Here is a 24,893-nt window from a genome sequence, read left to right on the forward strand (position 1 = left end):
GAAACTGAGTGAATTGAGAGAAGGAAATATGGTAAATTAAAGCCAAATTAGAAGTAGAAAGAAATAAAACAAAAGGAAAAGGGAATAGACTAAGGGAGGAAAAGATAAATATACAAATTTATATTTAAAGAACAATCCAGAACAACTGGCAATCGACAGAATTAAGACTACACTCATCATTCCATTAGTGGGTCTTCAAGGTGGAGTGGTAACTCAGGACCGTAACACAGCTCTTATGATATGAGATAATTAGTCCTAAATTTCTGCAAGATTAATTTGTATTAATGGCATAAATCCAGCAATTTCATAAGAACAGCCTCAAGAGGATTTTTTTTTGTTTTGGGTGCGCTGAACTGTAAAGCAGCAGAAATTGTCTCTCAATTTATGGTGAATTAGATCTCATGCCATACCTCTTTTCACCACAAATTACTGATGGTTTTATGCGCTACTAATGATGGGAACCTTTACCTTTACAAAGATTTCTGGATGAATTGTTTGAGGTTGGCCAACTCACTAAAAGTAACAACATTAATGAATGTAAGTTTTGAGAAGATTTGTAGCTGAGGTTGAGGTTTTGGATGTAGGCTTGCTCGCTGAGCTTGAAAGTTCATTTCCAGACATTTCATCACTCTACTAGGTAACACCTTCAGTGGGCCTCAGGCGAAGCACTGCTAAAATTTCTGCTTTCTATTTACAAGTTTGGGTTGGTGATATCATTTCCTGTGGTGATGTTATTTCCTGTGGTGAAGTCACTTCCTGTCCCTTTTCTCAGGGACAAACAACAAACACATTGAATTAGAATACCTCCCCCCACCATCAACCACCCCCTCAGAAAAGGAACAGGAAGTGACTTCACCACAGGAAATAACATCACCATAGGAAATGACATCATCAACCCAAAGAAACCCAAACGTATAAATAGAAAGCAGGAATTTTCAGCAGTGCTCCACCTGAGGCCCACTGAAGATATTACCTAGTAGGACGAAACGTCTGGACATGAACTTTCAAGCTCAGCGAGCAAACCTACATCCACGTTAATAAATCCTCAGTAAATTCTGCCTTGGGCTGTAAATACAGAATAATTTTACAAAAAATGTATGAATATTAAACAACTTAAAATCATGTGTATTTACAAAGATTTTACTTCTATTCTACATGCGTTAAGAAACAAAAACCCTTGCATGTGCTTTGAGCACAGGCTTTCCAAAGTAGGGGTTGGGCCCCCCAAGTGGTGCTGCGAGCACTGTGGCAGAATGGATGTTGACTGACTGAACAAATTATGACAGCTGTACATTCCCTCTATAGATTTTACCCCCGGTTCTTTCAGTTCTCACTCAAGGATTGTGATGGTGATCATGTGGGTACAATTGAGTGACAGTGGAAGAAATATTTGGGAAACACTGTTTTAACTTGTAATATTTTACTCACACTTTATTTGACATGGAAGGAATTTTATCAAATGACCTAAACAAACTGAAATCTGAAGATATTGCAAATTATTCAAGATTAAAAATAGCAAGGTAATATTGATTGTACACAATCTGAAGGGCTGGTACTACTGCAAACAGACATATTGAGTAAAATTAAATGAATGTGAAAAATATGATTTTTGCAATTAAGTAAATCAAGATCCAAAAAGATACGCCATTCCTACCTGTGGTACATAAAACAGCTTTCCTCTATCTGGTTTTGTCAAACGTCCTCCAAATAGGGGCCATAACTATGAAAAAAGAAAGTAAGTTTAACTTTTCATGTCAGTACTTGGGATAAAATAAATATTTGAACATTCTTTGTAACTTCCTTTACTGTGTCTGCATTTACCTCTCCTAAACAGCGGAAAAGTGAGCTCTTCCCACATCCATTTGGACCACAGACCAGGACATTTGCTCCCGACTTCACCTGAATGAGATTGAGAATGAGAACAAATTTAGAGCACATATTCTTGATGTAAGGCCTTTTTCAAAAGCACTTCTTGCATAGTGCATCTTCAAATATAAATTAAACATACCAAACATTTTGCCTTTCTTAAAGAATGTTGAATTGTTTGCTTTATATTTCAGAAAATTCTCATCCAAAACAGCAAAATAAAAAAAATGCACCCATTAAGAGGTAACAGTTTAAAGCTACAGGTGAACATACAATGTTGTGAATCATGCAATGTTGAAAAATGCTGACTCAACTGCATTAAGATGTGATCTATATGGACTTCAGTAACACGTTCGATAAGTTTCCACATGGGAGACTGGTTAGCAAAGTTAGATCACATGGAATACAAGGAGAACTAGTTATTTGGATACAGAATTGGCATGAAGGTAGGAGACAAAGGAGGGTTGGAGGCTTGTGACCAGCGGTCTGCCACAAGGATCAGTGGTGGGTCCACTGCTTTTTGTCATTTATATAAATTATTTGGATGCGAAAATAGGAAGTATGGCTATTAAGTTTGCAGATGACAGCAAAATTTTGAAGTGTAGTGGGGAGTGAAGTAGGTTACTTCAGAGTAAACAGGGTCTTAATCAGATGGGCTAATGTGCCAAGAAGTAACAGACAGAATTTAATTTAGATAAATGTGAGGTGCTGCATTTTGGAAAGGCAAATCAAACAGGACCCATATACTTAGTAGTAAAATCTTGGGGAATATTGCTGAACAAAGAGATTGTGAAGTGCAGGCTCACAGTTCCTTGAAAGTGGAGTCTCAGGTAGGTAGGATAGTGAACAAGGTGTTTAGTATGCTTTCCTTTATTGGTCAGAGTATGGAGCATAGGAGTTTGGTGGTCATGATGTGGCTGTACTGGACATTTTGAAATAATGTGTGAAATTCTGGTCTCCTTCCTAGAGGAAAGATGTTGTGAAACTTGAAAGGGTTGGAGGGTTTGAGCTATAGGGAGAGGCTGAATAGGCAGCGGCTGTTTTCCCTGCAGTGGCAGAGGTTGCAGGGTGACATTGTAGATGTTTATAAAATCATGAGGGGTACGAATAGGGTAAATACAAAAAGATCTTTTCCCTGGGTTGGAGGAGTCTAGAACTAGAGGGCATATGTTTAAGTAAGAGGGGAAAGATTTAAGAGGGACCTACGAGGCAACTTTTTTCACAGAGGGTGGTGCATGTATAGAATATGCTGTCAGAGGAAGTGGTGGAGGCTAGTACAATTATAACATTTGAAAGAAATCTGAATGGTACATGAATAGGAAGGGTTTAGAGGGATATGGTGAATGGTGGCAAATGGGACTAGATTAATTTGGGATATCTGGTCGGCACGGACAAGTTGGACCAAAGGGTCTGTTTCAGTGCTATACATTTCTATAGCTCTAAGTACTTTAACACCATCAGTCCAATAACTCTAGCCTTTTTATCATTATCCTATAGTTCATCAGAATATGTTCCACAATGGAGCACAAAGTTTGCCTATTCTTTCTCTTACTAATTATTCTTAATAATGGTTGCGACTTATAATCCTCTCCCTAAGGGGGAGTCAGTCAATGTGATATATTTGGTCTTTCAGAAAGAGTTTGGCAAAGTCCCACATAACAGACTACAGTGCAAGATTAAAGCACGTGGGATTGGGGAAATGTATTGACATGGATAGAAAACTGGTTGGCAGAGAGGAAACGAAGTAGGAATTAATGGGTCCTTTTCAAATTGGCAGCCAGTAACTAGTGGGGTGCCACAGGGATCGGTGTTGAGACCTCAGCTATTCATAATATATATTAATAGTTTGGATGAGAGAACAAATATAAAAAGTCAAAGTTTACAAATGATACCAAGTTGGGTGGGAGGGTGAACTGTGATGTGGATGCAGAGATCCTTTAGCATGGTCTGGACAGGTGAGTGAGTGGGCAAATCAATGGTAGATGCTGTATAATTTGGATAAATGTGAAGTTATTCACTTTGGAAGCAAAAATCAAGAAGACAGATTTCTACCTGAATGGCTGTAAATTGGAAGAAGAGAGAGTCTGCAGCGGGACCTAGGTGTCCTTGTGCACCAGCCAGTAAAAGCGAGCGTGCAAGTGCATGTTGGCCTTTACTGTGAGAGGTTTCGAGTACAGGAGTAAGTATTGTGATGTTACAGTTATACAGGGCCTCAGAGAGGCCACACCTAGATTATTATGTGCAGTCTTGGCCTCCTTTCCTGAGGAAGGGCTCTCTCTCTCTCTCTCTCTCGTACAGTGAAGGTTTACCTGGCTAAATTTGGGGATGGTGGGTCTCACATTTGAGAGGTTGACTAGGGTAGGATTATTTTTGCTGGAGTTCACTCAAATGAGGGGTGAACCTCAGAGAGACATATAAAATTCTAACAGAATAGGGTAGATGCAGGGAGAATGTTCCAGATGGTGGGTATGCCCAGAACCAGAGGTCACAGTCTGAGGATTTGGGTAGACCATTAAGGATAGAGATAGGAGACATTTCTTCACCCAAAGAGTGGTGAGCCTGTGGAATTCATTACCACAGGAAGAGGTTGATGCCAAACATTGAATGTGTTCAAGAGGTGGCTAGATATTGTACTTGGGACAAATGGGATCAAAACTATGGGAAGAAAGCAGGATTAGGCTATTGAGTTGCACAATCAACCATGACCATACTGAATGGCACAGCATTCTCAAAGTGCTGAATGGCCTCCTCCTGGATCTATCTTCCATGTTTCTATCCAGTCTACAAATTAGTCTGAAGAATTGGTTTGCATGCAGATTGCAACATAAATCAAACATAAGATTCAGATTGGTGGATCTCGCTCCACTGATATTTCCAGTTCTGCTAAATTCATACATCATTTTCAGTTTTTGTTTCAGTTTTCTCAAAGATTTTTATCTACAGAATTTTAACTTTCATGTCAGATTGATACTAGTTTAGCTGGCAAAACCTATTAAATCAAGAGGTATCAACAGTATCGAAGTTCAAAGAAATCTACATAATAGATTTACTCTTTACCTCAAAAGAGAGGTCTGGAATCAAAACATCCCCATTCGGTGTCACCAATGGCACATGTTCAAATCTAAAGAGGAGAAAATTATTTCTATTACTTTTCAATGACATTAGAAAGTAGAGGTTACAGTGTTGGACTGGAGTGGACAAAGTTAAAAATCAGTGCATTGCATCAGTTTATGACACTATGATCTTTTGCTTTGAATTCTGTGTTCTATGATCCTACTCCACCTGCTACTTGATGAAGGAGCAGTGCTAGAAAGCAAGAGCAATGGAAACTTTTTCTATTAACCCTTTTCTGCAACATACATTTATATAATTACAAAAATCTATATTCAATTATTTTGTTAAAACTTATTATTTATCCATTAGGAAAAAGAACTTAAAACTGTGAAACGGTTTGCCAAAGAGGTGTCTATAAAAAGATTTCGCCACAAAATCATGCAACAACTGTCAATAATCAACTGAAATGGCTGGATAGATTTAGTGAAGTATATAAATTGGTATTATAGCCTACAATTTAAGTATACAGCATTTCACTTACTTGATAACATGATCCATAATAATGATTTCCCCACTCCCAGGTATTAAAGGTTGACTTTTGGAACCTTGATAGGAAAATTACAGATAGAGTATAAATGTGATGACTAAGTACAATATATCTTGCATGTGCAGAATTTTGACATCTGTAGCTAGCTGGTTTATCAGCTCCATAGTGTTTCGTCCATTTCTGAGGCATCAATATTTGTTACGGTTTAGTTCTGCAGGGGCTATAAGCAATTTATTATTTTGCCAAAGAGGTAATTTCTTTACGTGGAAGATTATTCCACCGTGGAAGTGAATCATCTCCCTTGCTCATGTTCATAAATATCCAGCAATCACTAGACAGAAATCAGTATCGTGCACCAGGTTGCCTTTCTTTTCCCACCCTGACAAGTAACTAAAACCAGTTAATATTACCCATTAGCTTAATGCTGAAGACAAATTCACTGGTTGTTCTGACAGAAGGTGAGTAACATGAAATGTTAACTCTGTTTTTCTCTGCCTGACCCTGCTGAGTCTTTTCAGCATTTCTGTTATTATTTCAGATTCTCAGCGTCCACAGTATTTTGCCTTTGCAGTATGTGACTGGTGTCCAGGCTAATTTAATGAGTCAAGGACCAAGAACTAAAAACATATCTATCTTCAATATAACTCAAAATAACAGATTAAAAACCATTTACAGGATAATGTTTGCAATAAAGTTTATGCTCGCCATAATCAAAAATTTCCAAGTGTACCATATTTGTTAGAATACTCACCCTTATCTTGATGGGAAACCATTGTGCGTTCATATTTTCCACTATTTAATTCTTTCAAAACTTGCATTAATTCAGTGATTCGTGCTGTGAAGCTGAATATAAATAATAACTGAAATATCTGCAATGCGATTGAAGAATTTATTTACAGTCCTTAGTAGATTTCCTCCTGCATGCCAAGTACAATTTTGGGCGGCATGGTGGCACAGTGGTTAGCACTTCTGCCTCACAGCGCCTGAGACCCGGGTTCAGTTCCCGACTCAGGCGACTGACTGTGTGGAGTTTGCACGTTCTCCCCGTGTCTGCGTGGGTTTCCTCCGGGTGCTCCGGTTTCCTCCCACAGTCCAAAGATGTGCGGGTCAGGTGAATTGGCCATGCTAAATTGCCCCTAGTGTTAGGTAAGGGGTAAATGTAAGGGTATGGGTGGGTTTCGCTTCGGCGGGTCGGTGTGGATTTGTTGGGCCGAAGGGCCTGTTTCCACACTGTAAGTCTAATCTAATCTAATCTACAGTTAGAATCTCGGAATCTCTCTAGTACAAATAGACAGCATTTGGCCCACTGAGTCTGCACCAGCCCCAAACAGACTCATCCCATAACCCTTCTAATCCACCTAGCTTGCACAGCCCTTGACACTACAGGGCAATTTAAAACAGTCAATCCCACAACTTCCACATCTTTGGACTGTGGAGAAAACCAGCAGAAACCCAAACACACACAGAGAGAACATGCAAATTCCAGTCACCTAAAGCTCGAACTGAACCCAGGCATTGCAAGGCAGCAATGTTAACTTCTGTGCCATTATATTTGAAATAGAACAGTCAAACTAGATCCTAGTTGAGGAATCTGCCAAAAGGGTTTTTTACTACGACCTACTGTAAGCTAGTTTTCATTCCACTATTAGGAGTGGGTAGCATAATGACTATGCTCAGCTAGAAAGACTTATGCCCGAAATGTCGACTCTTCTGCTTCTCAGATGCTGCCTGACCTGCTCTGCTTTTCCAGCGCCACAATCTTCAACTCAGAATGCCGTATCCAACATTAGGTATCATACTACCTTTGGACAATATTTGGCAAATAATTTTGACTGCACTAAGAATTACACTAGAAACAAATTTGTGTTAATCAGTTAGGTTTACAGCGCAATTCATTTTTTCATGCTAGAAGCTATATTTATACACACAAAGGACCTTGCGCTTTGTAGACAAAAGTAATATGGAGTCATAGAGATGTATAGCATGGAAACAGAGCCTTCGGTCCAACCAGTCCAGATATCCCAACCCAATCTAGTCCCAACTGCCAGCACCCGGCCCATATCCCTCCAAACCGTTCCTATTCATATACCCATCCAAATGCCTCTTAAATGTTGCAATTGTACCAGCCTCCAACACTTCCTCTGGCAGCTCATTCCAAGCATGTATCACTCTCTGAGTGAAAAAGTTGCCTCTTAGGTCTCTTTTATATCTTTCCCCTCTCACCATAAACCTATGCCCTCTAGTTCTGGACTCCACGGCCCCAGGGAAAAGACTTTGCCTACTTACCCTATCCATGCCCCTCATAATTTTGTCAACCTCTATAAGGACACCCCTCAGCCTCTGACGCTCCAGGGAAAACAGCCCCAGCTTATTCAACTTCTCCCTATAGCTCAAATCCTCCAACCCTGGCAACATCCTTGTAAATCTTTTCCATGTTTATACATTGCACTGAGGAAAGGCTATGCTGCATCCCATGACAACACTGAGCAGAGTCAACGAGCCTGTTTATAATTTAATCAGTTTACTATAATAGTGAACATGTCCTGCTTTATGATTGTTGTTTGCTTTCTAAAGTTGATTTTCTTGTGGTTTAGGCTTGCTGAGTGTAAGAATGCTTCAATTTTATGCCTCTTTTTAGCAATGTTTCATATATTTCTATTCCGCAAGAGCACAAAGGCTGAAGAGTAATAAACAGTGTAGAAGTACATAGCAGGCATAAATCCAAATGAAAATGGAAACAAGTCCCAAAGAACTAATTGGCTAACTTGGTTTCCAAAAACATAAAAAATTATTGAAAAAATGTATTATACATCAAAATATTGTTTGATAGAATGTGTTCTCTTGCTACTATGCATGGCTTTTTCTGAAAGCAAAGCAATTTGAATCAATTTCGATCTTGATTGACAGGAATAAGAAAGGTTAAAAACCTTAAAATAAGATCTTACCCAGACAATCTCGTCATCTCACGTCCAGCTAGCACAATTCTACCAAGTGCCTGAGACATTCTCAGTAACATACGACCACTTTGATAGTAGTCCTGAGAAAAAAAGCAAGACTGTAAGACATAGGAGCAGAAACTAGGCCATTCAGCCCATCAAGTCTGCTCTGCCATTCAATCATGGCTGCTGGTTTCTCAACCCCATTCTGTTGTTTTCTCCATATAACTCTCGATCCCCTTCACACTCAAGAACTTACCCTATCTCAGTCTTAAATATAGTCAATGACCCGGCCTCCACAGCCTTCTGTGGCTATGATTTCCATAGACTCACGACTCTCTGGCTGAAGAAATTTCTCCTTGTCTCTGTTCTTTATGTACTTTAAGGCTATGCCCCCAGGTCCTAGTGTCTCCTACTAACGGAAACGTCTTTCCAAAATTTACTGTGTTCGGGCTGTTAAGTATTCTGTATGTTTCAATTAGATCTCCCCGCTCATCCTTCTAAACTCCCAGAGTCCTCAAATGTTAAGCTTTTCATTCCAGGAACCATTCTCGTGAACCTCCTCTGAACATGCTCCAGGGACAGCACATCCTTCCTGAGATATGCAACCCAATCCTGCGCACAGTACTCCAAATGAGGTCTGACCAGAACCTTATAGAGCCTCAGGAGTACATCCTGGCTTTTATATTCAAGTCGTCTCAAAATAAATGCCATCACTGCATTTGACTTCCTAACTATTGACTCAACCTGCAAGTTTACCTTGACAGAATCCCACTTCAGACTCTTGAATTTTCTCCCCATTTAGAAAATAGTCCATGCCTCTATTCTTCCTACCACGTGCATGACCTTACATTTTCCACACAGTACTCCATCTGCCACTTCTTTGCCTACTCTCCTAACCTATCCAAATCCTTCTGCAGCCTCCCTACATCCTCAACGTTACCTGTCCCTCTACCTATCTTTATGTCGTCTGCAAACTTAGCCAGAATGCTCTCAGTTTCTTCATCAAAATCATTAATGTATAAAGTGTAAAGATGCTGTCCCAATACTGAGCTTTGCGGAACATCACTAATCATGGGCTGCCATCTTGAGAAAGACCCTTTTATCTCCACACTCTGCTTTCTGCCAGACCAGCCAAGCTTCTATCCATGTTAGCACCTTGCCTCTGACATCATGGGCCCTAATCTTACCATAGCCTCCTGTGTGGCACCTTGTCAAAGGCCTTCTTGAAATCCATGTAGATAACATCCATTGGCTCTATTTTACTATACACTTTCAAGTATTCAGACATCTCATCCTTCACAATGGATTCCAGGATCTTACCTATGATTGAGGTTAGGCTAACTGGTCTGTAATGTTCCATCTTCTGCCTTATTCCATTTTTAAATAGGGATGCCATGTTTGCAATTTTCCAGCCCACTGGAACCCTCCTGGATTCCTGAAAGATCAGCACTAATGCCTCCACTATCTTTTCAGCTATCTCACTTAGAACTCTGGGGTCCATCTGGTCCAAGTGATTTATCCAACTTCAGGTCATTCAGTTTTTCTAGTACCTTCTCCTTGGTGATGACGTCCATATTCAGCTCTGCCCCTCAATCTCTTGGAAGTAATTATTCAGTTCCGCAGCCATTTCTTTGTTCCCCACTGCTATCTCTCCAGCATCATTTTCCAGCAGCCCAAGTTATAATTGAGCCCCTCTTTTGCTTCTTACATATCTAAAGAAACTCTTACAGTCCTCCTTTATAATACTGGATAGCTTACCCTCTTATTTAATCTTCTCCCCCTTTATATTTTCTTGTTGCCCTCTGTTGGTTTTTGTAAGCTTCCCAATCCTCTGGTTTCCCACTGCCCTTCACCATATTATATGCTTTTGCTTTTATGCTATGCCTGGCTTTCCTATTCAGCCATGATTGCCTCATCCTTCCTGTACTTTCCCTTCAGGATGAATCTTTGTGTTGTCTCCTGAATTACTCCCACAAACTCCTGCCATTGCTGCTCTACTCTTTTTCCTGATAGACTCCTTTCCCTGTCAATTCTACCCAGCTTCTCCCTCATATCTCTGTAATTGCCTTTATTCAGCTGAAATACCATTACTTCTGATTCTATCCCCTTCCTCTCAAATTGCAGAGTAAATTCAATTATATTATGATCATTGCCTCCTAACAGTTCCTTCACTTTGAGTTCCCTTGTCAAATCTGCGTCATTACATAACACTAAATCCACTATTGCCTGTTCCTCAGTGGGCTCCAACACAAGTTACTCCAAAAACCATCTTGTAGACATTCCACAAATTCCTTTTCTTGCAATCCATTACTAACTTGATTTTCCCAATTTACCTGCACATTGAAATCCCTTCATGATCACTGTAATTTTGTATTTCCAACACAACTTCGCTTCTCCTGGTGTATCTTGCATGCCAGCTCTTGACTTCTTTTTTGAGGGCCTGTACATAACTCCAACCGTAGCTTTTTCATCTTTGCGTTCCTCAATTCTATTCTCACAGATTCTACACCATCTGACCCTACTTTCGTTCTTACTAATAAGGCAACCCCACCCCTTCTACCCACCTAGGATCCTTGAATATTCAGCTCCCAATCCTGATCCCCTTGCAGCCACGTCTCTATGATGCCTACCACGTTATACCTGCCATTTTTGATCTGTGCCATAAACTCACTTATCTTATTCCTATTACAGCGTGCATTCAGATATAATGCCTTCAGCTCTGTTTTAACCGTTCCTTTTCTCATTGTCATTCATTTGTTCAGAGTGCTCGGACTTTGATTGCATAGAAAAGGTTAGCACCCTGTTGTGTTTGTGTCTGTGCTGGAGATTTTAATACCTTCTCCCCAAGTTCTGCATTCTTATCTCTTCCTTTAATTCGGGTTTTCTAATTTTCCCTATAACTGAGCACTAAAGCTCCAACCTCCCACCCACCCCACCATCACCCCCCCACCCCACCCACCCCCCCCCCCCCACCCCCACGTTCTCCCCTCACCCCCAACCCCCAAAATTCAAACTTATTTCTCCCACACCAATCTTTGAGCCAGGTTTAATCTTATTGACCCTGTACCAATTAGCACGTGGATCAGGTAATAATCCAAAAAATATCACGTTTTCGGTTCTGCTTTTCAATTTAACTCCGAATTGTTCATACTCCCTTAGCAAAACCTTATCTATGTCATTGCTCCCTACATGGACCATAACCACTGGATCTTTACTTTCCTACTCCAAGCACCTCTGCAGCCTAGATGAGATATCCCGAACCCGCGCAATAGGCAGGCAACACAACCTTTGGGACTCATGATCCTGGTCACAGAGAACTGTGTCTATGCTTCTAAATATACCAGGCCCAATCAACTTTAAAAAGAAAAATTGAATTTTACCTTGATCACACTGAAATGAAAAATAAACTGTCTTTTTTCATATTTACAAGCAATAAACTGGTCCTTTTTGCACTAATATACAGTGGAGAACACCTAATCAACATTTACCTCCAACAGTTCAGCGTGATTACTTTGCAGATGGCGAGGGTGAGAAAGGTTCAAGAAAGGTCGGCTTACAACCAGATAACCAACAACAGTAGCAAGATCTGTAATGGATTTTAAAACATAGCACTTTAGAAAGCCTGATCAATGCAGTAAGGAAATAGACTTTGTAAACAAAGGGCAACATACTTTCTCAATTAAATATTTCTAAAGAGGAATATCTGAGAATATCTCAACAAGGTAAACTTGTATCTTTATATATCTATTATTTCCTAGTTAAAAACTTGAAAAGGAAATAAAACAAAAAACAAATACAAAATGGTGGGAAGGGTTTGAGAGTTTAAAACTATGCCACAGATTACAAAATATTTCTTATAGTTCATGCGGTGGACTCTTGGCCTGGTGTGGCAAAGTCTTGGTAACCTAGCACTTTGTGAGGCAACTTTGTACATTTTTCCCTGTATGCCTGTACTTTTGTACTTGAGCACATGTGATGATAAAATCAAAATCAAAATGTTCAAGTTTGGCATTGTTAGGATAGCATGTGTCCCCCTAAACTGTTTAAAATTATAATTCCTTTTTGGATAACCATTTTTCTAAACAATACTCTATATAGTGACATCCTCTGGGACTCTGACAGCAAAATCTAATATCCTTTCTGCATTGAATTGAATTCAAAATTTGCTCTCTTTTGCAAGCAATAGGAAATAAAAATAAGCAGAAGTTTTTTTTAAAAAGTAGCATAAAATGAACAATTAATCTGGCTATTTACAGCAATTAAAATTAAAATTTAATAGGAAGTGTTTAGAGAGATATAAGCCAAATGCTGGCAAATGGGACCAGATTAACTTAATCACAACTGTAATGAGAAAACCATTACGTTTCTCTGGTCTTTGATCTCTATCCAATAAACTCTCTAGCCAAACAAACCAGCCTTCAAAACTGGTCATATTCTCAACTCCCAAATACAAGTATCCTCTAACTGTGCTATTTGCATCAACCATATCAATAAAATGATTTATATGGAGCCCTAAACATAATAAAACATTCCAAAATGTATTCCATACAGGCAGCATAACACTATATATGACACAACTGGATGTAGGTTTGCTCGCCAAGTTACAAGGTCAGTTTTCAGATGTTTCGTCACCATACTAGGTAACATCATCAGTGAGCCTCTGGATGAAACCCTGGTGACATGGCCCACTTTCCATTTATGTGTTTGGGTTTCCTTGAGTTGGTGATGCCATTTCCTGTGATCAGCCAGATTATTCAGACCTCTTGGCATCACGGTAGCCCACAAACCCACCAACACACTAAAACAGCAGCTAATGAACTTGAAAGACTCTTATATAGACATCAAGCAAAACTAATGTCATTTATAAAATATCTTGCAAGAACTGTAACAAACACTACATTGGACAAACAGAAAACTAGCTACCCGGGATACATGAACATAAACTAGCCACAAAAAGATATGACCCTCTCTCACTAGTATCCTTACTTAACAGATGAGGAAGGACATCACTTTGACTGGGACAACGCATCCATCCTAGGACAAGCCAAACAGAGACACGCATGAGAATTCATAGAAGCATGGCATTTCAACTGGAACTCTATTAGCAAACATTGACTTGGATCCATTTACCACCTCCCGAGAAAAAGAGCAGGAAATTACGTCACCACAGGAAATGACACCACCAACTCAAGGAATCTCAAACACAGGAATAGAAAGCGGGCCACACCACCAGTGCTTCATCCAAAGACTCACTGATGATGTTACCTAGCATGGTATGAAGTGTCTGAAATCGAACCTTCCAGCTTAGCAAGCACACCTACATCCAGAACCTCAACCTGAGCTACACATCTTCTCAAAACTTGCTAAATATGACACTGACACACAGATGATATTAGGCAAGATGATCAGACCTTTGATGAAAGGTGAAAGGGGAGGTCAAGAGGCAGAGAGATTTCGGGAAGGAATGAGCGAGCTCGGGGGGTCAAGGCAACTGAAAGTGTGATCAAAGGTGGAGTGATTCAAACCAGATATGCCTAAGGGACCATTATTAGAGCAAAACTATTTCCAAGAATATGAAATCTGAAAGAGATTACTTCGACAGAGAAAGAGCAGACTATGGAGGAATTTGAAAATTGAGGATGAACATTTTAAAATTGATGTAGAATCATGGAATCCCTAAAGTGTGGAAACAGGCCCTTCAGCCCAACATGTATACACCTACACTCCGAAGAGCAACCCACCCAGACCCACTTCCCCAACCTTTTATTTACCCCTGACTAATGCACTGAATCTATACATCCCTGAACACCATGGGCAATTTAGCATGGCCAATTCACCTGACCTGCCATCTTTGGACCATGGGAAGAAACCGAAACACTCAGAGGAAACCCACGCAGACCACGGGGAGAATGTGTAAACTCCACACAGACAGAGAAACTTTTGTATCATATAGTATTGGATGTCAGATAAACAGTCTGACAATTTAGACACAATGCAAAGGCCAAGACAAGTGATAGTGCAGTAAAGTTGCGTGGTAGTAAGAATGACATCGTCAAATGGCAGCATATAGATGAGAGAAAGGAGGCAGCCAAAGACAAATCCTTGGGGAAAACAGAGATGATGTGCAGGAATGGAAATTCAAGTTTGCAATCAAATTTGAATAAACTTGGGAAGAATCAAAGTATAATTTGGTATTATGCAAAATGAATTTAGATTCAGATAGAAATCTGGGTACAACTTCTGGGATCAAGGCCCTCCACAGTTTTCGTTAATTATAGACAGTGCACAGCACAATGTTCATTTAACAGTGTGTACTTGGCTGGTCATTTTATGATTGTCTAGCTCTATATTAGATTCATCATCTAAGGTGTAAACAACAAAATAAAAACAAGTAATCAAAGTAGATGGGAAGGGAAGTGGTAAGGAAGACAGAAGGAGTCTGCTGAGTCAAAGTCAGTGGTTATGCGCTTTGGCAGGAAGATTAGAGGAACTAATTATTCTTTAAATGAATAAAAGTTGTAGAAAGCTGTAACAGTGTGGGAATTGGAACTCGTTACATGTATTAGGGAAGGCAAATGGAACAGTGTCATTTATTTCAAAAGGAACATAAAAATAGGGAAGTCTTGCTATAACTATAATCAGATCACACCAAAGCTATTGTGACCAGTTTTGGTGTCTTTATTAAGATAAGGTATTTTGGCACCATAAGCAGACCTGATAAGGTTCACTGGATTGATCTCAGTTGTAGAAAATTTTCTCATGAGAAGTTGAACAAGTTAGACCTGTAATTACTGCCTCAAAGGTAGGATACTACCACTGCAAATACTGAGTGGCTGAACAATACCGGAGGGTCAACCTTGACTTTTCTCATCATTGGCTTTGAGTTTTTAAATTTCTACATAGCAGACTGGTGCAATAACTACAAGTTAATTAAGTAGAAGGTGTTTCAAGTTTTGAAGCAGCATTCAGCTTTTCTGCAAATTTTTCTGCATTATTAAGACAGTTATTATAACGAATGAAAACATAATTTTAACCATACATATTACTTACATTTGGCAATTATACTGTCCACAAATCCCATAGTGAAGCGGAAAACAATAAAATTGTGCAGGTGATCGACCTATTGAGAAAAAATGTAAAAGATCTGTCTTAGAAACAGAATAATGCAACTAAGTGAGTCAGGATAAATGTAAAAATGCAGATAATTAAGCTTGCACATAGCTTGAGGATGACTTAAAAGTTAAGTGTTTTGTATGAGTTGCATAAATTTAAATATAACTACCATGGGGAATGAATGCATTGAGGAATACAAACAAACAATAGAATATCATGTACAGGTCGTTTTGCTATAACGCAAGTTTCGTTAATATGAATTCGCTACAACATGATTGATAAATTGGAGACACTGTTTCTAAAGTTCAAATTTTTAAAGCATGTATTAATTATAAGGCCAGTCTGACCCCATTAGTTTAAATGGTGCTGCTATTACAGGATTTTCTTAGAACAGGGGATTGCATGAGAACCGAAACTATCGTGCTATAGCAGAACCAATTGCATACCTTTTAGGAACACAAATGTCTATTATAGCATGGTTCAATAAACTGCAAATTTGCTTATTCAGCAGGGGTCTCATGACTCCCAAAGAGGTCAATCAACACAGTCCAGCTATGATACAATTTCACTTTTTGGACCCTGACATATGTATTATAATAGAGTTACATTAAAGTGAATTTGAGGAATAAATGCTCTACTTATTAAGAATTTTATGAAAACAAAAAATTGTTTATTAGGCAAATTCAACAGTGATCACCGCTGTCTTATGCGTATCATCTAGCAGCTAACCAAATCCAAGGCATCTGTCAATCCTGCGCACTGAGTCCTGACATTCATTTGCCACACTTTGGTACATTCTCTTCTTGCTTATTGCCTCGAGAGCTGAATTCTGTCCATTTATTGAGCAGACACTCTCATCTCTAAGCATCTATGAAGCAGCTCAACCCCTTGTTAGACCAGCCGGATTTGAGAAGGGTGTTGGATGAACAACAATGGTTAGTGGATGACCAACAATGTTGGTCCCTCTCGGGAGAGGCCCCACAACCAATCATGTTAGGTATATCACTCAATATGTATCTATTCTTTGTTCTGTTAACACTTCACATTGAAAGTGAAGAGTCCTCTCCAGGATGCAAGCCTAGGCCAAGTTTCTAGAGACCCTGGGCAGTGCCAACATCAGAGTCCCCATCTTGTCCACCCTGACTGAGTCCTGTGATGAGATCCACTTCTAGCATTCTGCGATAAAATAACATTTACAAAACACTGAGTTCCAAGAGTAGTTATGTGGCAACATATAATTCTGTCCTTCAATAGGCAAGTGTTTTGATAGGTAACTCAACAGTATAAGGGTCATTTAAAAACAGGCCTGTGGAGAGTTTAGTTAGAAACAGGGTAAGACATATTTGGCATATTGATTTTTAGTTAAGCTGTAGGGAAAAAGTCAAGAGCAATTGATTAGTTCTGTGTAATCAGGACTCAGGAGTAATCCTGGAAAGCTGAGAAAGCTCTGTGTTGGGCAAAGCTGAGAAAGGCTCAGAAGAAGTTTGCAAACATTAATATTTCAGTGCAGTGGACAGAGTGAGGTTATAAAATTCAGAGTTCGGGAAGACCCAAGTATTTACCTAATCTGAGGCATTGGCGAAAAACTGGAGTTGTCAGAGAGTAAGTGCTGGAGTGCAGTTTCAGAGTCAAGGGGAACATGAACCCAGGTTCATGACTGACTAGAACAGAAGCATTTGCCTCAGCAGTCCATAACACAACTGCTTGAGAGAAAGCTTCAAGACCAGATTAACAAAAGTGAGAACTTGCAATCCTTTCCTTCCCCCACTTTCTCCTACCTCACCATGGTTGAGTACTTACTATACATTCTGATCTTCCATCTTTAATAGTAAATGTTCTACACTCAGTTTAATCCTTTGTGCGCCTACCTCAATGAATTTCAAGCACTGCACAATCATGGTCAGCATGGATATGGTGGGCCAAAGGGCCTGTTCCTGTGCTATATTGGTCTATGTTCTATGACACTGAATTCTTCTTCCGTTGCCTTCGCATCTAGGCCCAGTACTTTGGACGAGTCATTTCTCATCCCACAGACCCATTCACGTACCTCTAACACACTCTCTTCATCTGGATTCTTCCCACTGGCCTCTTGCCTGCACTCAACCTGTCCATTGAGAACTGTCAATGTGACACTGGCCACCTTAATTTCTCTGCTCCCTTTACCCACTCTAACCTATCTCCCTCTGAACTGACTGCACTCCAAGCTCTCAGATCCAACCTTGACTTTATAACCAAATCTGTTGACAAGGGTCATACTGTTGTTATCTGGCATGCTGCCATCTGCTTTGTGGAGCCTGTATGGCAGTGCTCAAATACCTCCCTTTACCTCCTCCCTGACCATGACCCAGCATCAAACATCAAGCTATTCTGTCCGCTGTCACTAACTTCATCTCATCTGGAGATTTTTGCTATCAAAGCCTTGTACCTAACAGTGCTCCAACCCCATAGTACCCACTTCTACCTTCTTCTCAAAATCCTCAAAGGGGACAGCCTGGGCAGACCCACTGTTTCTGCCTGCTCCTGTCCTGTAGAACTTATTTCTTTCTACCTGAACCGGGTTGTTTTCTTCTATGTGTAATACATTTTTATTTATCAATTTTGCTTCTAATTTCCATCCTCCCTTATCTTCACTTGGTCCACTTCTGAGTCCTCCCTTCCCATCCTCAACATCTGTTTCCATTTCTGGAGACAGGTTGTCTACCAATATCCATTTCAAACCCACTGACTCCTTGACCATACATCTTTACACTCTTTTTTCTGAAAGGACTACCTTCCATTCTCCCAGTTTCTCCAACTCCATCACATCTGTTCTGATAATGCTGCCTTCTTCAAGGGGGACTCAGACATATTTACCTTAAAATCAAGGATTCTACACCAACATGGTTGTCAGGCCCTTAGCCATGTTCAGGCCATTTTCTGTACTTCTACCCTCTCCCTTTTCCTTCTCTCCCACAATAACAATAGGGTCACCTTTGTTCTCACTTTCCACCCCACTGGCCTGTCCATTCAAAGGGTCATAAGCCACCATTTCCGTACTCTACAGCGGGATGCCATCACTGGACACATATTGCCCGCCACTCCCTTGTAAGCCTTCTGCAAGGAACATTCCCTCCAGAACACTCCTCCTCCACTCCCAAAACCTCACCATATCTTCAAAGTACCTTCCCATGCAATTGAAGGAGGTGCACCACTTACCTGTTCACCACATCTTCTCACCATCCAGATGAAGCAGCAATTTAACTCATTTTCATTCAATCTAGCTTATTTGTCTTTTGCTCACAATGCCGTATCCTCTCCACTGGGGAGAGGAATTGTAGACTGTGTGCCCATTTTGCAGAACATCTACATTCTGTCCATAAAATTTACCCTGAGCTCTCAGTTGCCTGCCACTTCACACACCACTGTGCTCCCATTCAACATTTCTGTCTCACGTCTGCTGCAGTGCTCCACCAAAGTTCACCACAAGCTGGAAAACAACACATCATCTTCCACTTAGGTACCTTACAGCCTTCAGGACTCAATGTCAAACTTAAGAACTTCAGAGCTTGAATACCTTCTTCCTTGTCCATTATTTACCCTACAACCCCCAGTCCAGTCATGAAATGAATTTCTTTCAGCACAACCTTTTTCAATTATTCACAATTCTATTATCACCTATCTAGCTTCCCTTCTTTGCTGGCTTACTATAAACAATCCTTTTGTATGGCGACCCATTATACATCTGTCTTTGTCTCCCACCCCTGTCCAGTCATCGGCATAAATACCACCTTTTTCTAACTGCTTCCAGTTTTGAAGGATCACTGAACCCTAAATGTTAACTCTGTTTTCCCTCTGCAGATGCTGCCAGACATGCTGAGTTTCTCCAGCAATTTCTATTTTTGTGTTTCAGATCTCCAGCATCCACAATTCTTTGCTTTATATTACTGTATTGCAATCCCTTGTTAGGTCTAATGAGATTTGAGGATCTACCATGTCATTAATTTGTGGAGGGAGTACTGAGAAAGTTGTAGAATATGTTCTGATTAGAATGCATTGTGGTGTTTGATCACGATCCACAGACAAATTTAGTACATTAATTCTAGGTGTTAGATAAAAGATTTGTAAAAATATCATAGATTCTACCTTTATTCTAAAGTGTAAAGTACTGCTCTGTTTTCAAAACCAAGGAACCTTGCGTCTTTATTTTCCTACAAGTAACCTGAATCCTAACTTTTGGCTACTTTATAAATAAAAACTGGTCTGTAACCATTTCGTAACATAATTTAGGGATCTTATCCAGAATCATAACAAAGTTAGTGATCTGGGCTGGGATCATAACAGTCCAAAAGAATGCATAGCACCATCTTTGACTTGGTTGCAAGAGCTGCTGAAAAATGACATATTCCGATATCAATCCAATCTTGAATTTCACTAAATACTTTTTGTCAGGACGTAGTCCGCAAGGCTTCAGTTCTCCTGAGGTTTAAGTCAATGGAGCATTTTCCCATTGCTGGTAATTTGGTCTGGCTCGTTGGTCAAATGTAGAAGCTCCAACATTACAGGTCACATCCCATTACTATAGCATGCCATATGGCCCACCAGCTGCTTTATCGGTAGATAAATTTACTGTTCATTCACATAGCTGCCATATTAATTATTATATAACTGACATGAGAAGTCTCACAGACCAGGAGAAAAATGTTAAATGAAAATATATTGTTATTTGAACTTTATTTGTTTATCAAAGCTAGAGTTTCAAATACTGGGAAATCAAAGATTTCATAAGAAATCTCGCCAACCAGAGGCCCATTTTCTCCAGTACGTGCTGCTGCAGGCTTACCAGTGAACCTGTTAGCAGCAAGTGTGGGACAAAACCAATCTGTGATTAGAGGAACAGTGAGCAACCTGAGACTACAGCTGTGGCAGTTAGCCTGCGGGCCAAATCTGGAAATTTCTTGGACAGGAGTGATAGGAGATGAGAGTTGAATGACAGGGGTAAGACACCAGAAGTTGGATGGCAGAGAGGAACTGCAAATCTGCTCATCACACTGAGGGTCTGAATGAGAAGTTGCCAAGTCACTCCTTCTAAATGTTTCTTTGATTTTATTTTTGAGAAAGAAATTGACTTTTACCAAATTATGTTCAAGTTTCTCCAAGAGAAAGAAAATGGCCATTTTTATTTGAATGTAAAACATTTGTCAGTGGGTTAATAATGCAGGTAGCATTTTTAGGAACACAAAGCCCCATGGATTATTTCTTTAAACTAAAGGGGCAGAGCAAGACAGGCAGGTAGAGGGTAAGAGAGAGGGGCAGGTTGGAGTGGGGGTAGAAGATAGAAAGGTATGGAATAGTGTGGGAGAGGGAGAGGAGACGCAAAGTAAGCTATAGGAAGAGGGAACCCCAGCTCGAAAGACAGATCACTTCTGATCCGCCACTTTCTTGGCAATTCAGAGGGCAACTTAGAGTGTGCTTCACCAGTAGCACGCCAAGCTTAGCCAGAGTTAAATCTATCTCCACAGCTTGACCCAGTCACTACCCCTTCATTGGTGATCATAAATTGGGTTGATACTTTTTCTCTCTCAAGCACCGCTTCTTAAACAAAAGTGAAAAACTCACTTTATCACTAAGCTATTAATGGTCATTCCTATCAATTATTCATGTAAATTATCAATTGATTGCTTTTGATGAAGTTCACGATTATTGTTGTGGCAACCCCTATATTTCTGATATTTGCTCAGGTGCACCCTCAAGGGATAAAAAAACCAAAATATGTCCCCATGCAAAAACTTGGCCATTCTGTGTCTTGAGATATGCTTTTCACTTAGATTGCTTGCCAACAATGCAATGTGTCTAGTGTGTGGGTGAAGATAGCTTGCGTGCTTCATGCTTGTGAGCGCTAATTGGCTTCTCACTTTTAGCCCACACCACTGGTTAGCAGAAATACTTTTTTTTAAAAGTGCCAAACGCATAACAGCTTGCCCATCATTACACAATTTCTCCATCAGGAAATCCACAACTGTGCTTCTTCGCTGAGAAACTTAAACTGGGACTTTTAATGCCCAAGTGTACAGCTTCAGAATATTCCAGAGGAACTTTCACTCCCAGACATATTGGGTGCAGCAGCACTTTAACATCTTCAAATCAAATCTCAACAGTGTATTCACGAGCCAAACTTCTAGATGTGGATGAATAGCTCACAAAAGTACTGCATAATTAATAAACACAAGAGCATGTAGATTAATGATGTATAATCCAATTTATATTTCAGGTAATTTTAAAAGTAATTGTCAAAGAGCAAAAATTAGTTTCTCAAAACTATATTATTTCATCTAAGAAATCGAAAATACACCAAGGATGATAATCATCTAACTTTTTTTTTGTTAGCCACAGATGGTGAATCTGCCATTTGGAATTTTTCTTCCTTGTTGAAATGAATTTTTCTTGTGCATTCTAAAATTCCCCTTAAATATCTTTATTTTTCTTACACCTTAATTTAAATTTCATGCTTTCATAAACATCCTTAAATAATTCACCACCATATACAAGGCCAATGGAATTGCAAATTTTAAAGAGACTGAAGTGATTGCTTACCAGCCTTTTAAACGTGGTATGTATAGTCTGTTTCTCTCGACTATTCCCATGATAAAAAGCAATTTCTTCACTGTAAGAACAAAAGTACTAATTGTTTAGTCCAGTTCTTTATCTGTAAACTTATACTTCAAATGTGCTATTGCTACCTTCCACAACAGGTGGGAGTGGATTAAAAATGAGAGGTACACAAACCCAACTCACCCCCAAATACACTTCTTGTTCTTACAACTGCAGGTTTGTTTGAGTGTTGCACTGTGGAGAAGTGCAGCACTTCTTTAACATATTTAAATCAAATTCCAACAGTGCAATTGGTGGCCTAATTTAAATATTAAATTTTTCAGAAGTCACAATATCTAGCAACAAATAGGACACAGCATCTAGCAGGCAAGTGTCTTTTTCTTTTCTGCTTGTGACTTGGGATTAGGGGAGCACACCTGCAATTCCCTCGAGTAAACCATCAGCCTCTACTGCATGCTCTCGGCCCCTGCTTTGATTCTAACTTCCCCATGCTAATATCAAGTTGGCCAGCTGCCAGACAGGGGAAAAAAGGCAACAAAAGTTTACTACTGAGTTTATCAGGACAATTGCTTCCCTGCTCTCAGAGTTCTTTCAGCAATTTCTGTTTCCACCATGCTTACACAAAAATATTGGGCCTTGGTATCTAGCCCAAATGTTTACATAGTTCAGTAAAGTAGTACATTAGCAAATGAATGATCTACTCTAGAAAGTCAAAGAATGTGTAAATGTAACCATAAGGCAAAGGAACAGAAGTAGGATATTCAGCCCAGCAAATCTGCTCTGCCAATGAGATCATGGCTCATGCGATCTCCTCACTTTTCCTTCTCTTGCCCAGAACACTCAATTCCCTTACTGATTAAAAATCTGCCTATCTCAGCCTTGACTATACTATGATGTGGAGGAGCCGATGTTGGACTGGGGTGGACAAAGTTAAAATTCACACAACACCAGTTATAGTCCAACCGGTTTATTTGGAAGCACTAGCTTTCGGAGCCCTACTCCTTCCTCAGGGAGCTGTGGAACAGGATCATAAGACACAGAATTTATAGCAATAGATTACAGCGTCATGCAACTGGAATGATATCATAGAGTGATAGCGATGTACAGCACTGAAACAGACCCTTCAGTCCACTCGTCCATGCCAACCAGATATCCCAAACCAATCTAGTCCCACCTGCCAGCACGTGGCCCATATCCCTCCAAATGCCTTTTAAATGTTGCAATTGTAATAGCCTCCACCACTTCCTCTTGACAGCTCATTCCATACACATACCACCCTCTGAGTGAAAAGGTTGCCCTTAGGTCTCTTTTATATCTTTCCCCTCTCACTCTAAACCTGTGCCCTTTTGTTCTGGACTCCCCCACCCCAGGGAAAATACTTGGTCTATTTATCCTATCCATGCCCCTCATGTTTTATAAACCTCTGTAAGATCACCCATCAGCCTCTGACATTCTTTGAAACTCTTGGGTATACAAACCCAATTTACCCAAACTCTCTTCATAGGTCAGTCCCCCATTCCAGAAACAAATCTGGTGGAACAAAGATGGGTTACAGCATTACACTATAAAGGAGACATCGGAGCAGAATTAGACCATTTGGCCCATCGAGGCTGTGCCATCATTCAATCATTAAAGAAACATTTATCTTCCTGTTTTACGTACTGATTGACCTATTGGATAGATATATTGAACAAACCAAGATTGCTGTTAAATCTTTCATCTTTTAGAATGGGTTGCAGGTTTCGGTTCATTAATATGCAAATCCCACATCTTTTAAGTCACATTCTCGAGATAACAAGGTTTTATATAAAAAAGTAACATATCAGCTCAGACAATACATTAAAGGTGTGAGGTTACAGTCTGTCTGTATCCCAATTTTAAATCAGACTGGTTCTATTTTCAAAGTAGGAATTTATAAAATGTTACATGATGTAGCATCGAGGCCGAAGGGCTTGTGCTGTGCTGTAATGTTCTATGTACATAGATTGACTGCCTGCAGATTGTGTGCTTTGTGTGTATGCATGTACAAGTGCGAGAGAAAGACAGAGTGCATGTTAAGCGTGTGCGTGAGTGTGAGTCTGTGAGAGAGAGAGTGAGTGTGTGTGTGAGAGAGAGAGAGAGATATATGAAGTTTAAGCCTATGAGAGTGTGTGTGCATGTTGCGAGTTGGGGGGGGTGCATGTTTGACAGAGAGCGTGTGCATGAAAGAAGGTCTGCGTGAGTACATAAGGATGTGCATGTATGTGCGAGAGAGAGAGAGATAGATAGAGAGACACTGAGGCAGAGAGACACAGAAACAGGGAGAAACAGAGAGAGACATCACCCGTACTGAGACATGAACCCAAGGTCCTGGTTGAGGCCATCCCCACGGGCACCGAACTTGGCTATCAGCCTCTGCTCGGCCACTTTGAATTGTTGCCTGTCCTGAAGTCTGCCTTGGAGTATGGTCACCGAAGATCTGAGGCCAAATGTCCCTGACTGCCTAAGTGTTCCCAACTGGGAGGGAACACCCCTGTCTGGCAATTGTTGCACGGTGTCTATTCATCCATTGTGGCAGCGTCTGCTTGGTCTCATCAATGTACCATGCCTCAGGTCATCTTTGCCTGCAGCATGTGAGATGGACAACGTTGGCAGAATCACATGAGTACCTGCTGCGTACATGGTGAGTGGTGATCCCATGTGTAATGGTAGCATCCATTTTGACACACTGACACGTCTTGCAATGGTTGCCATGACAGGGTTGTACAGTATTGTGGTCCATGTTGTCCAAAAGGCTGACCAGTTTG

General features: G+C 40.2%; 1 protein-coding gene across 2 annotated transcripts in view; it reads right to left on the reverse strand.

Annotated features, from left to right (window-relative positions):
- abcd3a (ATP-binding cassette, sub-family D (ALD), member 3a) overlaps nt 1-24,893 on the reverse strand; it is a 110,338-nt gene that overhangs the window by 36,041 nt on the left and 49,404 nt on the right. For both annotated transcript variants that reach the window (XM_060830574.1, XM_060830575.1), the window contains exons 10-18: nt 22,090-22,159; nt 15,457-15,526; nt 11,895-11,992; nt 8,413-8,504; nt 6,219-6,310; nt 5,462-5,525; nt 4,924-4,987; nt 1,822-1,899; nt 1,655-1,720 (exon numbers count right to left, since the gene is read on the reverse strand). In XM_060830574.1, coding sequence (XP_060686557.1) covers nt 1,655-1,720; nt 1,822-1,899; nt 4,924-4,987; nt 5,462-5,525; nt 6,219-6,310; nt 8,413-8,504; nt 11,895-11,992; nt 15,457-15,526; nt 22,090-22,159 — 694 coding nt within the window. The remainder of the gene's footprint in view (nt 1-1,654; nt 1,721-1,821; nt 1,900-4,923; nt 4,988-5,461; nt 5,526-6,218; nt 6,311-8,412; nt 8,505-11,894; nt 11,993-15,456; nt 15,527-22,089; nt 22,160-24,893) is intronic.

Source organism: Hemiscyllium ocellatum, chromosome 9, assembly GCF_020745735.1.
Source record: "Hemiscyllium ocellatum isolate sHemOce1 chromosome 9, sHemOce1.pat.X.cur, whole genome shotgun sequence".
NCBI classification, from domain to species: Eukaryota; Metazoa; Chordata; class Chondrichthyes; order Orectolobiformes; family Hemiscylliidae; genus Hemiscyllium; species Hemiscyllium ocellatum.